Genomic DNA, 12,547 nt, shown 5'->3' with positions numbered 1-12,547 from the left:
AGCAGAAGCGCCACCAGCTGAAAATCTGCCTTATCGACACGAGTACGGAGGACCTGCACCGGTCTGCGATGTTGCATGGCAGGAAAAGGTTTTGCAAACAATGAGATGGACGAGTGGGACCTCGCAGAACACTGAAACAAGTACCCAGTACAAGGTGACTTTCACAGTACGAGAGCCCGCTTAACTCGTGGCGGAGGGTAGGGGCAGTGGTTAGGGTTTCGACGATAACATCTGAGAGGCGATGCATGCGTCAGCCCACCAGATTTGGAGCACTGCTAAATTTGTGCTCTGCATGCCGCTTCTCACACCACTGGGACCCCAGCTCCGATCTTATCCGTGAAGACTTGGCGCAATTTGGGGACTTCAGACGACGCTGTCCCTTGTACACTGCATATGATCCTATTGTGATTGTATTGTGATGCTGTTCTCACGAGAAATCGTCTGGGCTGATACCGATGGATTCACTTGTTGGAGGCTGGCCATTTTCCAGGTATGCGCGGACAACGGTAGAACCAACAAGGTCTGCCTTCTGTACAGCGGTCAGGGAGGTAGAAGTAATGATGCGAGGTTTCGCGACGACTCACCTTTGTCTCTAGCATCTCGTAGGCACGAGCAAGGAGCTCGATCTCCAGGGCCCGGAGTCTTCCGATGGTCTGATAGACAGGGGTTCTGACTTGATCGCCGACAAGGGCATTTTGGAAGTCATCTTCACTGGTGGCGAGCTTTGTGCCTTGTTCCTCGACCCTTTCCTGGATCATGACTACCGCACGCAGAACGAACACATCTCGGAAAGGATCATCCTCCAAGATTGACTGCAGCGCCCCTGCATGAAGCTCTTTGTCCTTCCATAGAGCCTTGAGCTCCATCTCTCCGTCGAGGGTTCGCTCCACGCGGAAATCCAGACCGTCTTCTTGGTTGACGCAGGCCCACCAGACGAAAGTGCTTTCCCAATGTACCTGATCTGAGTCATCAACATAGATGCGGACACCAGGGGCTTCTTGAGCAAATCGGATCTTCGCCACACGCAGTGGATCGTCGGTTGGGATAGACAAACCAAGGAACATCTCCCTTGCGCTGCTTGCGTGCTCCTCCAGAAAACCATATGAGAAAACCATCTCACATGCGCCTCCGCAGCCATACATTATGGTGATTTCATCACCTTGTTTGACGGTCCTGTGGTCTCGTGCAACCAGCAATACTGACTCTGTTTCTTCATCAACCTCGAATCTAGAATTGTAGCGGTCGTCGGAGGCGTGGTTTGCCATGTCAACTACAGGAACCATGCCTACGCCGGCGCCGCGTGGTAACTCAAGTGCACGAGAGCGGTACATGGCATCTGCAAGTTTCCAGTCTTCAATAGTCAGACAGCCCGTGCGATCGTCCCACCAAATCTTTTGGCACCAAGGAATGTCTTCTGTAAAGGTTTTCAGACTGTCGAACTCTTGTTCCAGGCTGATCATTTTCTGGTCAAGCGCATCCGAGAGCGAAGTTCCGGTAAGCAAGTCCCTCTCTTCTGGTGTATAGAAGGTGGGAAGGAGAATATCATGCGGTAGCATTTTCACATAGTCGGCAAAGGGGTTGCCAACTCCCAGGCCATAGCCCTGACAATCTGGGCTGTTGATGGTCATCTGGTAGACAAGGAATAGAAGCACTGCCGTGCGCGGAGTCTGTCATGTAATTGCGACCGTCAGTTTATCGTGGAGCACCTACCTGAGAGGAAGTTCAGAGCTGCCACCGCTTGCAACCTACCTTTAACAAGGACGGAGCAGCTTCGATCAACCCTTTCAAATATTGGTCTGCTTTCGCACATTGCTCAACTCGCTCTCTGGACAGGACAAGGTCTAGGGGCACTGCGAGGAAGGGCTTCCCCGGCCCATGCTCGGCGTCGGCTTGTAGCCCGCCGCCCTTCTCGTTGCCATCCTCACCAATGATGTGGGGCTCGATTGAAGCTTCGAAAAGCCTGACGTCGTTGAAGTGAGACCATGTACGCAGGTTCTCCAGCGGCAAGAAAGCCTGTCTCATTGTTAGGAGGCAGAATGCAGTGTTTGTCTGGGCGTAGGGCTATTTGGTGAACGTGTCGCCCTCGATACGTCCCTGATGATCCTCAAGCAGGAAGTGACCGAGTTGCTGCCGTCGGGGAATCTCGGGAATTTTTGCCAAGCTCTTATTTCTTGGCAAAACAGCGGATCACTCGATGCTTCGAACGCACTCCGGTGTTTGCTGGATTACACAGTACTGTGTATGCAAGCTTCCTTCGAGCTTCACTTTTGGTCACAGAGCCATGTGAGCCATCTCGAAAGCGTGGAAGTTGATCGGCACTTGTCTAGCCTGTCTTGCCTGTTTTAGTTCCGAGCGACTGGCGCTGCGTTCTTTAGATGTTGACATCACAAGGTCGTCAACCCAAGCCTCAGAAAATCCTGGAACTTTTCTCCATCACGCCAAAGACCGAATTTAGTCTCTTCCGCGCTGATCAGCCTGCCTCTCATTCTGACGTCAGTCGACTTGATTCGTAACTTCCCATAACCGTTTCTGGTGCTCGTCCATACCCCTCTCATCCCAACTGGTCTCGTGCGTCGCGGTCTCTCCTCTTCGGGGACTATTTTTGAAACCCGCCCTGCAAGGAGCCGCCAAGATTATGCCTTATGCAACTGGCGGCAAGCGTCAGGCCGACTGCAGACTAATTGACCGGGCTCAGGCCTCTGTCTCATGGTGGAACGATATTGAGAGAGCTGCGAGCCCGCCATAGCCGTGCAGCTGATTTCTCCGCCACGGATTCCTGGAGGAGCTGTGATCAACACGAGCTCTTCTTGACTTGGCTTTCCCCGGACCTTGGACTTGAAACTAAAAACACCACATATCTGGTGGAACCTGACATTCGAAGCGTCCCCTTCGTGGACCAGCAAAGTCAAACTGCAGCCCAAACAGGAATCCGCCTTTCACCGCATGCTCGTATGAGAACCGAGTCATCTTCACATGCGCTGATCTGCTCAACGGACTTGGCAAGCTACAGGGTTGTACCAATCCCATTGTGCAAGTGCAAAGGATATGAGTGGGAGACCTTGAATAACAAAGGCGAACGTGTGGGAAAGACAAAAGCAAAAGCCAAGAGATATGATATCAGGTGCCTGCGAAGCGACAATGTCAGCCTTCTGTGGTCGCTTTTCGTCGAAGTATATTGAGGCTACAGGCGATAGTGACACCGCAGTGAGCTGGATTTGAATTTATTGCGTAATACTGACCCCATGAGATATGTTCTTCGTCTTCTTCTGACATGTCTTTTCCCCCTGCCACCATTGCTGCGGCCAAGGGTAGGCAGATGACGAGAAAGGCTTCACGCCGAAGGGTAAGCGAGGATGTCATCTCGATCAAAGGGCAATTCGTATAGTGTCGATGACAAGTACGTCAGAGAGGGAAGCTAGTGCTAGACCGATCTGCGCGTGAGAGTTCAGAAGGAAGTGCTACCACGCCAAAAAGCAGGTGCGAAGGGGCTGCTCTGTGACGATGGTCCATCGTGACGACGCTATTGCTGTGGAGGTCTGTACGTCTCATCAATGGCAGCCTCATCTGATGAAAAGCAGACCGTGCCAGATATTCAGCCTTGTCAAACCCCATTGTTGTCCAGATTACCCGTAAGTGCTGTCGCCACCATCGCTGTAGAGTACTTAGTCAGCACCGTGTCGACTGCAGCAGTATTAGTTCATCCAAGGATTCAACAGCCGGCGCGCTCTTTCGAGTCTCCTCGATTGCCATACAGACACATCGTAAACATCTGGACATCATGATACCTGCCAGCGTGAGCTTGCGAGCTTGTGATGATACGCTGCCAATTATTCTCAGGTCACTACCATCGCCCTAGTCCTTTTTCTTAACAGATTTGATTTCTGTCAATGTTGAACCGACGATGGTGAGCAGCCCGAGCCCAAGTGGGAGATACAGCGTTTGGATGACGGCTCCGTTGTAACCGAGAAGCACGTCCTGCAGGCGATCCGGGCCCAAAACCTTGCGTAAGTCGGACAAGCCGTGATCCTCTAGAATTGTTGTGTTGGTCCCAGGGGAGTGATTAGCAATTTCGGCCACCAGTCTGGTCTGGAAGAGAGTCGCAGAGGTCGCAATGAATGCAGAGGATCCCAGCCCAGAACCAAGCGCGAGCACGCCCATGGCCATGGGGATGTCCTTTGGCGATAGCACGGTCATTATCGCCGTGACAGGTTGCTGGATGCCAAACTGCAAATGTCCGTTAGTCCACTCCTCTGTCGGAAAGGCAATCGGAAAAGCCCATATAAGAAACGTAGAACTTACGCCGACAGCAACGCCCAGAAAGCCCAACAGTGCTGCAACCTTGACCGGACTGTCGTTCAGTTCCAAGGTGGTTAACAGGCCGGAAGCGATCGGTGCGAAAATGCTGGTAGCGAACAGAAATGCTGGGCGGGTCAGCGAAAGCCTCGATTACAGCTGCGAACTTACGTGTATAGTACCCAATCCAGCCTGTGCTGAAAGAAGCCAACAGAGAAGTGACGGCGAGTCCAACAATCATCGGGAGACCCAAGAGACCCGCCTTCGCGGCGCTGTACCCTTGAACACCCTGGAAATAGATGGCGATGTAGTACTCGGTGACTGCAAGAATGCCATTGGTGCAACAGCAGAAAAGGGCACTTGCAAGCACGGTCCGATTCTTCATAATACGTGGCGGCAGTATAGCCTTTTCCTGCTGACGATGTTGGACATACCCGAATGAGACACTCAGGACCGTGAACAGGACAAAAAGTAAGATTACTCGCCAGTCATTCCAGGCGAACTTTGTACCTCCCCAGATCAGTGCGAGCAGCAGACATACTACACAAGGCAGGACGAGAACGGTGCCGACCGGATCCAGACGCCTGATCTTCTCACGCAGAGGAAGCTGGAGGTCTGGGTTGGGAAACAAGTCCTTCATCCAGAATAGCGAACCGACGATCGCGATGACACCAAGCGGGATATTGATACCATAGCAGATTCGCCAGCTGAATGCATCGATGAGAGCTCCTCCGATGGCGGGTGCACTGACCAAACCAAAGCTTTGAGCAAAACCCATGATGCCGTTCATCATCGGCCTCTTTTCGACTGGGAACGAGCGAGAGATGAAAGTCATGACTCCGATACCTGAAGAAAGCCGTGAGCGCGTGATAGTCAAGAACCACCTCCCGTCTCTACCGTACCCTGGCCGCCTGCCCCAAGACCTGGTAAGAGCAATAGATGTCAGCGTTTGCAGTGCCACCGCATGGAGGGCGAAGGTATAGAGAAGCAGCATACCAGTTACTGCACGGCCTAGGATGAACACAGTCGAGCTGGGAGCAAAAGTACACATCACCGAGCCCAGCTCAAACGTGGCCACCGAAGCGACATAGACCTTCTTGAGATCGAATACGGTGTACATCTTTCCAAAGAAGAAATTTGTCGCACTCAAGACGAGTCCATACACGGCGGAGTACCAGCCTATATCAGCGACGGTCTTGAACTCATTCGTCAGGCTCGGTACGGTAGGAGCAACAATAGTCAGATCCAGTCCGTGCAAGAAACAAACCAACATCATTGCACCAGCATTGAGCCATAGCTGCGGCCCGGTAGGATATTGGACCGGTTCCTCGTTGGCCTCTTGCACCTGGAGTTGTTCCGTTGCGTGGCCAGCGGCGACACTGGTTGTCGACCCAATGGGTGACTCTCCCCTCCGGACAGCTGTGTCAATCGCGATATCTGCCATGGTGCTTGTTCTGGGCGAAAAGGCTCTTGTCAGAGATTACCAGCTGAGGTCCTTTTGTTGAGGCTATCTTCGAAAGGCCGAATCTATACCTACGTAGTAGGGGCGGCAGACACAGTGGCGGCCTGTTGTACCCCAGCATCGATTCATATCAGGCCCCAGCATTCGCTTGCTACTGTAGGCATCTTTTTCCCACAATTCAGGCAGCCTCATCAGGTACTCGTAAAGAAAGACGCGGAGTTTTCTGATGACGTGCCTCTCAACGAAAATCACCAAATCTCTCCTCTTTCTGACATCTCAATGATTTCATTCTCAGGTACGCGCAGTAACCACGAATGCAGGTTGTAGTTCGAGTACTGCGAATGGCGAGCATGGCATGAATCACAAGCCTTTCTCAGCTTCTCTTTCAGCCAATCCACCCAAAGCTAATTAGGACCTCTGATTTCGTGTTCTGGGAATCACGCCATAGCCTGGGCCTGCGCACGACATTCATAAACACCCAGCAAGTCTCCGTTCACCTCTTTCATCTACCCAATCAATGACTCCCATTCGGACTCGAGGACGGTCCTAATGCACGGATGTTATCGAACTCCGTCGCGCGATCTCCCTTCGATGCTTGCCGGAGCTCCATAGGGAGGCTTCTCGTCAATCTTAATCAGCGTTGTTGCTGACACTGCTTTCAGCAAGCTCTTATTCATGACGATGCAAGATCAAAACCGCGATGGCACTCAACAGTACAGCTCTACTCCATCTGCGTTCCCCAAACCACCCCGCCGACAGTCAAGCGTTCGTTTCTCGCAAGGGACCAAAACTCATTCTCAGTCCCCAATGTCGTCTTACCGGCGGAGCGAAGGCGAGTCGGACGAGTCTACTCCAATTCGGGCGGCAGAAAACCAGACGGACCGTCGCTACAACAGCACCAACGAGAGCAATCCCCAGAGCACGGTGACAACCTCGAGTACTCCATCACAACCCACCTCATCAACTCTCGTGAACGCCGACGACGCTGGCCCCGAAAACGGTGATGAGGAAGAAGGCAAGAAGAAAAGCCGGGTGACCCAGTGGTTGAAGAGCGCGTCCGAGAAATATGGTTCAGTCACACTAGAAAACAAAGGCTCGGTAGCTCGAGATCATTTGGCCTTGGAAAGGACCTTTCTGGCTTGGCTGAGGACGAGTTTAGCATTCGCTAGCATTGGCATAGCAGTCACCCAGCTCTTTCGCCTTAACAGTTCTTTGTCCAATCAAAGTCAGTCGACGTCGAGTATTACCCAGACGATACCCTTGTCGCCGCTCCTCGGCCAGTCCGTGCCAGCTGAACTTCTACCGTTCCTTCAACAGGTAGCCGCATCCATGTCGGCTCCGACGAGCCCTCCGACGCTGGGACCGACGCTCCTCGACCAGATCCTTCTCCTGCCACCGACGGGTCTGTCACCACATCCAGCTGGTGGCGTCGCTGCCTCGAATGTCGAAGGGAGCGTCGAGACTGGTACCAACACCGAAACCAGCGCCGTGAGGATGCGACATGTGGGCAAACCGCTTGGAGCAACCTTCATCGCGATCTCCATGGTCATTCTCGCTATTGGGTTTCACCGCTACTTCGAGTCTCAGTACTGGATTATCCGAGGCAAATTTCCTGCCAGTCGCGGGAGCATCTTTGCAGTTTCATTCATAACCGGCTCGCTCATCATCGCGAGTCTGGTCGTGGTTCTAGCAATAGCATCGACGCCCGTTCAGAGTAAAAGGTGATGGTTGTCAATTCCAATGAATGGGGCGCGTTCATCAAGTGTCTTTGGACTTATACTACCCAGGGTTTCTAGCGCCACTAACAATAATGCGTGTGGCACAGCTGATCGAGATATTAGTTGTATCTCAGAAACGACGTTCAGGCTGAAATGACTGCGGCTTTGGCAATGAGTTGGGTGGTCGGCGACCGGTCGTCAGGGCTGGATCGCTTCGTTGCAGGAATATGCTGGCTAGTCATGCTAACTTGAGGGTCAGGGCGAAGTATTGGTTGAATTGGATGAATCGATTTTGCTGGAATGAAGGACCGGAGAGTACAATCGTCCTGCCTCTGAACGCCTAACACGGGAATCTTGTGAAGAACTACCTGTGCGATGCCGCCACTTCGAACCACGCATTCGAGCGCGCCACCTCAGCCTGGAATTCATCTTCTCTACCTCGCTTCGGTCATTGAGGTCGATGTCGCACTCCAAGCTATCCAGAAATCGGCTCCCACCGTTTCGTCTAATATGCTACAGCGGCGCCTTGAGCTCAGAGATAGAGTCCGCGACGCCAGCCCTCTGTGCATCGCCCATTGTCCGTTACGTGCAGACAGCTGTCAATCGCAAATACGCAGACTTGGGCAGTCTCCTTCACAGATCTCTGCAAGGACAAGCAATCGGGTTGAAACCATGGGAAATGCAGAAGACCGAGTGTGGGCTGCCGATAGCCGGACAATCGACAGATCCAGAGACGTTTAGGCGGTCATCCTCACGCCAAACAGTCATGGGGTCCACATCACTGGGGGCCGGAGGGACAGAATCGCGTCGTTCCTGCCATGGTCAGAGCGCAAGGTCGCGTTATCCACGAGCTTCATGTCGTCATCGTCGGCGAGCATGGCATGCGGCGGCATTGACAGAAGCTTGGAGCCGCGTGATGGTGTCAAAGGGCCAGGCCAGCCAGCCTCGTACTCGTCAAAAGTCAGACGCTCATGCGGCTGTGGTTCGGAAAATTTCCCGGGCTCCTGCACGTCATTTGGATCTGCCATTTCTTGCTTGGCGTTCCTTCCCGCTCAGCCCTCCCGGCCCTAATTCTTCTCTGAACAGCATTTTCACGCTCGTGTTCGGCAGAGTTGGTGTGAGTCTTGATGCAACAACAAGTGAGAAGCTTAAAGTGCTTGCAGCTGCACTCCAAATTGCAGGGCGATAAATGCCTGGAAATGGTGAAACACAGTCGTAGCCTGGGCGGTCAATTGGGGCCGATCGATACCCAGCTAGCGTCGCTTAAGGTTGTGCGATCTGCGGCTGTGGTTGGACCAGGTTCGATAAGGTACCGCCAGATCTTACTTAATTCATCTGATGCAGCCACTAAAGTTTGCCGCGAGCAACAAGTTGACACAGGCACAGCCGCTTGGTCTCCTCCGCTGCGACTGTGCCCCACTGGTTCCAGCAGACAAGTTTGACGGGGGCCCACACTGCAGGTGGTGGCTTGAAGATTGTGTTTTGGACAGTCAGGACGTGTGTTTTGACATCGTGGGTGCTCGAGTGCCATTCGTCTGAACCAGCAACCTGGACTACGAGAATAATGTGCGTGACGACACCCTGAGATTGTGAGCTTTGCTGGCATAAAGGCTTCACCCCCACTATCTTAAGGTCTGGTGGTGGCTGGGGTGCGCACAGCAGCTTTGGTTGCGTCTGCTGCCATATGCCAGACGCGTGTTCCAAATCTGTCATCGCGCTGCTGCTGTGCAAGGTAGGATGCGTTTCCATGCGCGAGCAATCATCAACTGGAGGTTTGGGATCGCTCGGCCCATCCACACGGTATTGCTGCAGGGAAGCACAAACACGACGATAATCGGTACGTCGGGGGTTGCACAATGTTCAACATTGACCATTTCTGTCCGCATACGGGGTACAACAAACAAGAACGCCAAACCGCCAAGCTGGGCATGCGGTTCCAGATGGAGTCGATGTTTCTTCCCAGCATTGCGGGGACACGAAAGCCATGAGGAGTTCGAACGCACCGTGAGCGGCATGAAGGACAGCGTTGTCGAAATGCCTTGGTCACCACCCATCCCTGCAGGATGCTTCATTCATCGTGACGAGGACAATCATCCAAGATGATACTCCGTAATCAAGCAGCATCCGCGACAGATGTTCGATACCCCACGTAAAAGTTCATCTGGAAAGTTGGTCGTGATTTCCAGCCGGCGGCTCGACTTCACATAGTCAGTTACTCCGTATCGGCAACCAATATCCCCCCTTTGCACGAGTTGTACTTCAACAAGCCATCGTGATGCTCCGATGCAACCAGGTTCTCGGAAAGTAGCAAGGGCATCGAAGTCTGCTTGCAGCAGTTGCACTCATGCTGTTTGCTGTGAATGGGAAATTTGTGAGTATCCAGTCTTCCGAACCAAGCAAGCTGCATTCGCGTACGTTGCGTGCGTGGCCTCTTATCAAAACCTTGGTCTGCTCCATCTTGCTCTTCGGTGATCCATCTCCGTTTGATTAGCTATCTCGTCACCGCCGCAGCGATCGTCGTCGGTCATTGATTACTTTCGTTTGCCCGCTTCATCTAACGGTAGATGCCATTCGCAATGATGGTTCATGGGCAGTCACAGTTCATAGCGGAATGGCCATTGCTTTGTCCTCAGACTCGTTTGTTTGGGCAGAGGAAGGACCAATGACAGGGGCGCGAGCAATCGTGGACAAACAATTTGGGTCAAGCAGCTTGTTAGCGGCAGATCGAAGGCGCCGCTTGTGGGCCGCAATCTCTTTGTGGTGCAGCGCGGGCCATTGATGGGCGTGGAAGGGGCAGGGGGGACGCTCCATGCTAGGCCTGTTCCTGAATGTTAGGGACAAAGAATGGCCCACCCAACCAGCCCCATGCCCAGCGGCCGAGTGCCTGGCGCCCAGAAATGTGCCTCGTCGTCTCTCCTTTCCGTTTCCCTTTCAATCCTGCATAACCATTTCATCCCGTTGCAGAACAGACCGAACACTGCATTTCACTTCCAACTCACCCTGCCTCTTTCTTGCCCTCCGCTGGCTTCACGTTCTTTACCAGAGAGACTTTTCTCTCGTTCACTCCTTTTCAGCACCCCCTTTGCGCCAACCTCCTCCCTTGAGAGCGAGCACTCGAGCCTCCGCGTCCCAGCATTCCAGCACTGATCATATGAGTCTCTGGCTTTGTACGCCCACCTGACCCTGCGAACGGCCTCCCTCTCCCTTGCTTTGTCCCCTTCTTTCATCGGGAACCGCGTTCTACTTGACTCGAGGAAGACTAACGCGCCGGCCGTGCTTCACAGACTCGACGAGCCTCGTATTCTTCAGCGTCACCTAACCTATACACTCGTTCACATTCGGCTGACTGCCAGTCTTTGAGAGACTGCCGCGACCTATCGCTACGACAATCGACACACGCAATCACCGTCGAGATGAGATTCACTTCGGTTGCCTTGACGGCAGTCACCGCCACGGCGGTTCTTGCCCAACCTCATGTCCACAAGCATCGACGCTTCCACGAGCATAAATTGAACGAGCGCGACGTCACCAAAACAGCCTGGGCTCCAGGCCCGACCGACTATGTGTACATGCTCAATGGAAAGGAGCTCACTGCTGAAGAGGTGTGTGAAGGTCTTCAGGACAATGAATTGAAGTTTGTGGATGGTCAGGACCCCGGTGTCTGCTCTAAGACTGTGACCACCAGCAGCTCTGCCCCTACGTCAACCTGGGCAGAGTCGAGTACGTCGAGCACCAGCACCACCACATCAGCTGCCGTGATCTCGTCCGCAGCGGCGGCCGAGTTCTACGGATCTGCATCTTGGTCTAGCCCAAGCGAGTCCTCCTCTAGCTGGGGGTCTGCTCAATCTTCCGCTCCATCGTACTCGTCTGGCGGCGGTGGTGTTGACGCACCATTCCCTGATGGTGAACTGGATTGTGGCACTTTCCCCTCGCAGTATGGTGCTGTATCGCTCGATTACTTGGGTATGGCCGGATGGTCGGGTCTGCAAGCAGTTACCATCGCAGGTGGACTTGTCAACCACATTGTCACTGGCATCGCCGGCGAGTCTTGCACCGAAGGCATGATGTGCTCGTATGCTTGCCCTCCCGGCTACCAAAAGTCCCAATGGCCCTCGACCCAGGGTGCGACAGGCCAATCCGTGGGTGGCCTGGAATGCACTGGTGGCAAGCTCCGCTTGACCAACCCTGGCCTTTCGAGCAGCCTTTGCATCCCAGGTGTTGGTGGTGTCCAAGCTACCAATAGCGCTGGCTCTGTGGTTGCCATTTGCCGGACCGACTACCCTGGCACTGAATCCGAGACTATCCCCGTCGAACTTCAGCCCGGCGAGACGGAGCAACTGACCGTCCCGGATGCTGGCTCGTACTATCAATGGCAAGGACAGTCCACGTCCGCCCAGTACTACTTGAACCCCATCGGCACCTCTGCTGCTGTGGGTTGCCAGTGGGGATCGCCTGGTGGCAACGTCGGCAACTACGCCCCCATCAACTTCGGCGTCGGTGCCAAGGGCGGCATCACCTGGTTGTCCATCTTCCAGAACTCCCCTACGACAAATGCGCAATATCAAGGCACCGTGGAGCTGAAGGGCAATCTGTCCGGCTCTTGCAAATACTCCAACGGCCAATATTGCGGCGCCACCGGATGCAACTCCCAAGGATGCACTGTAAGTTGATCACGTCTGTCCCCAGCCTGTCTAATCCTGATGCTAATCTACTCTTCTAGGTATCTGTCATCTCCGGTACTGCAACCTATGTCATCTCGAACTGAGATGATCATTGACAACAATACCTGTACATGTTACGATCTCATTGCTTTCTCGTCGCATACCATCAAGCCGGCGTTGACGTCTGGTTTTCCTTGAGCATTGTATTCGTTAAGAGGCTATGTAGGGGCATGGTGAATCTGAGCCCCTGTGGCGGTGGACGATGTGTTTTCCCATTTGTGGTCAGGACGACTTGGATAGTGAAGACAGTTGGAAGGGACGAAAGGTGCTCGATGCTGTTATATCTTGAAAAGGGGCTCGACAGAACAAGACATTTGAAAATGTTGGATCACACCAGATTTGCTATAATGGGG

General features: G+C 53.4%; 4 protein-coding genes across 4 annotated transcripts; 2 read left to right on the top strand and 2 right to left on the bottom strand.

Moving 5' to 3' along the window:
• Positions 1-427: 427 nt before the first annotated feature.
• A1O7_09707 (uncharacterized protein) lies at positions 428-2,022 on the bottom strand (the record flags this gene model as incomplete). The annotated part of the gene is made up of 3 exons (XM_007763693.1): positions 428-529; positions 585-1,667; positions 1,750-2,022. 3 exons carry the CDS (start codon positions 2,020-2,022, stop codon positions 428-430), a joined length of 1,458 nt encoding a protein of 485 aa, XP_007761883.1.
• Positions 2,023-3,852: 1,830 nt separating this feature from the next.
• A1O7_09706 (uncharacterized protein) lies at positions 3,853-5,737 on the bottom strand (the record flags this gene model as incomplete). Its single annotated transcript, XM_007763692.1, has 4 exons — positions 3,853-4,224; positions 4,300-4,421; positions 4,465-5,139; positions 5,290-5,737. The coding sequence occupies 4 exons, from the start codon at positions 5,735-5,737 to the stop codon at positions 3,853-3,855; spliced, it is 1,617 nt and encodes a 538-aa protein (XP_007761882.1).
• Positions 5,738-6,562: 825 nt separating this feature from the next.
• On the top strand, positions 6,563-7,480 carry A1O7_09705 (uncharacterized protein; the record flags this gene model as incomplete). Its single annotated transcript, XM_007763691.1, has 1 exon — positions 6,563-7,480. One exon carries the CDS (start codon positions 6,563-6,565, stop codon positions 7,478-7,480), a length of 918 nt encoding a protein of 305 aa, XP_007761881.1.
• Positions 7,481-10,886: 3,406 nt separating this feature from the next.
• A1O7_09704 (murein transglycosylase) lies at positions 10,887-12,143 on the top strand (the record flags this gene model as incomplete). The annotated part of the gene is made up of 1 exon (XM_007763690.1): positions 10,887-12,143. The coding sequence occupies one exon, from the start codon at positions 10,887-10,889 to the stop codon at positions 12,141-12,143; it is 1,257 nt and encodes a 418-aa protein (XP_007761880.1).
• Positions 12,144-12,547: the final 404 nt, after the last annotated feature.

Source organism: Cladophialophora yegresii (assembly GCF_000585515.1).
Source record: "Cladophialophora yegresii CBS 114405 chromosome Unknown aczIN-supercont1.7, whole genome shotgun sequence".
Lineage (NCBI taxonomy): Eukaryota > Fungi > Ascomycota > Eurotiomycetes > Chaetothyriales > Herpotrichiellaceae > Cladophialophora > Cladophialophora yegresii.
The sequence above is the reverse complement of the archived record's forward strand: the minus strand, read 5'-3'. Positions and strand labels throughout refer to the sequence as shown.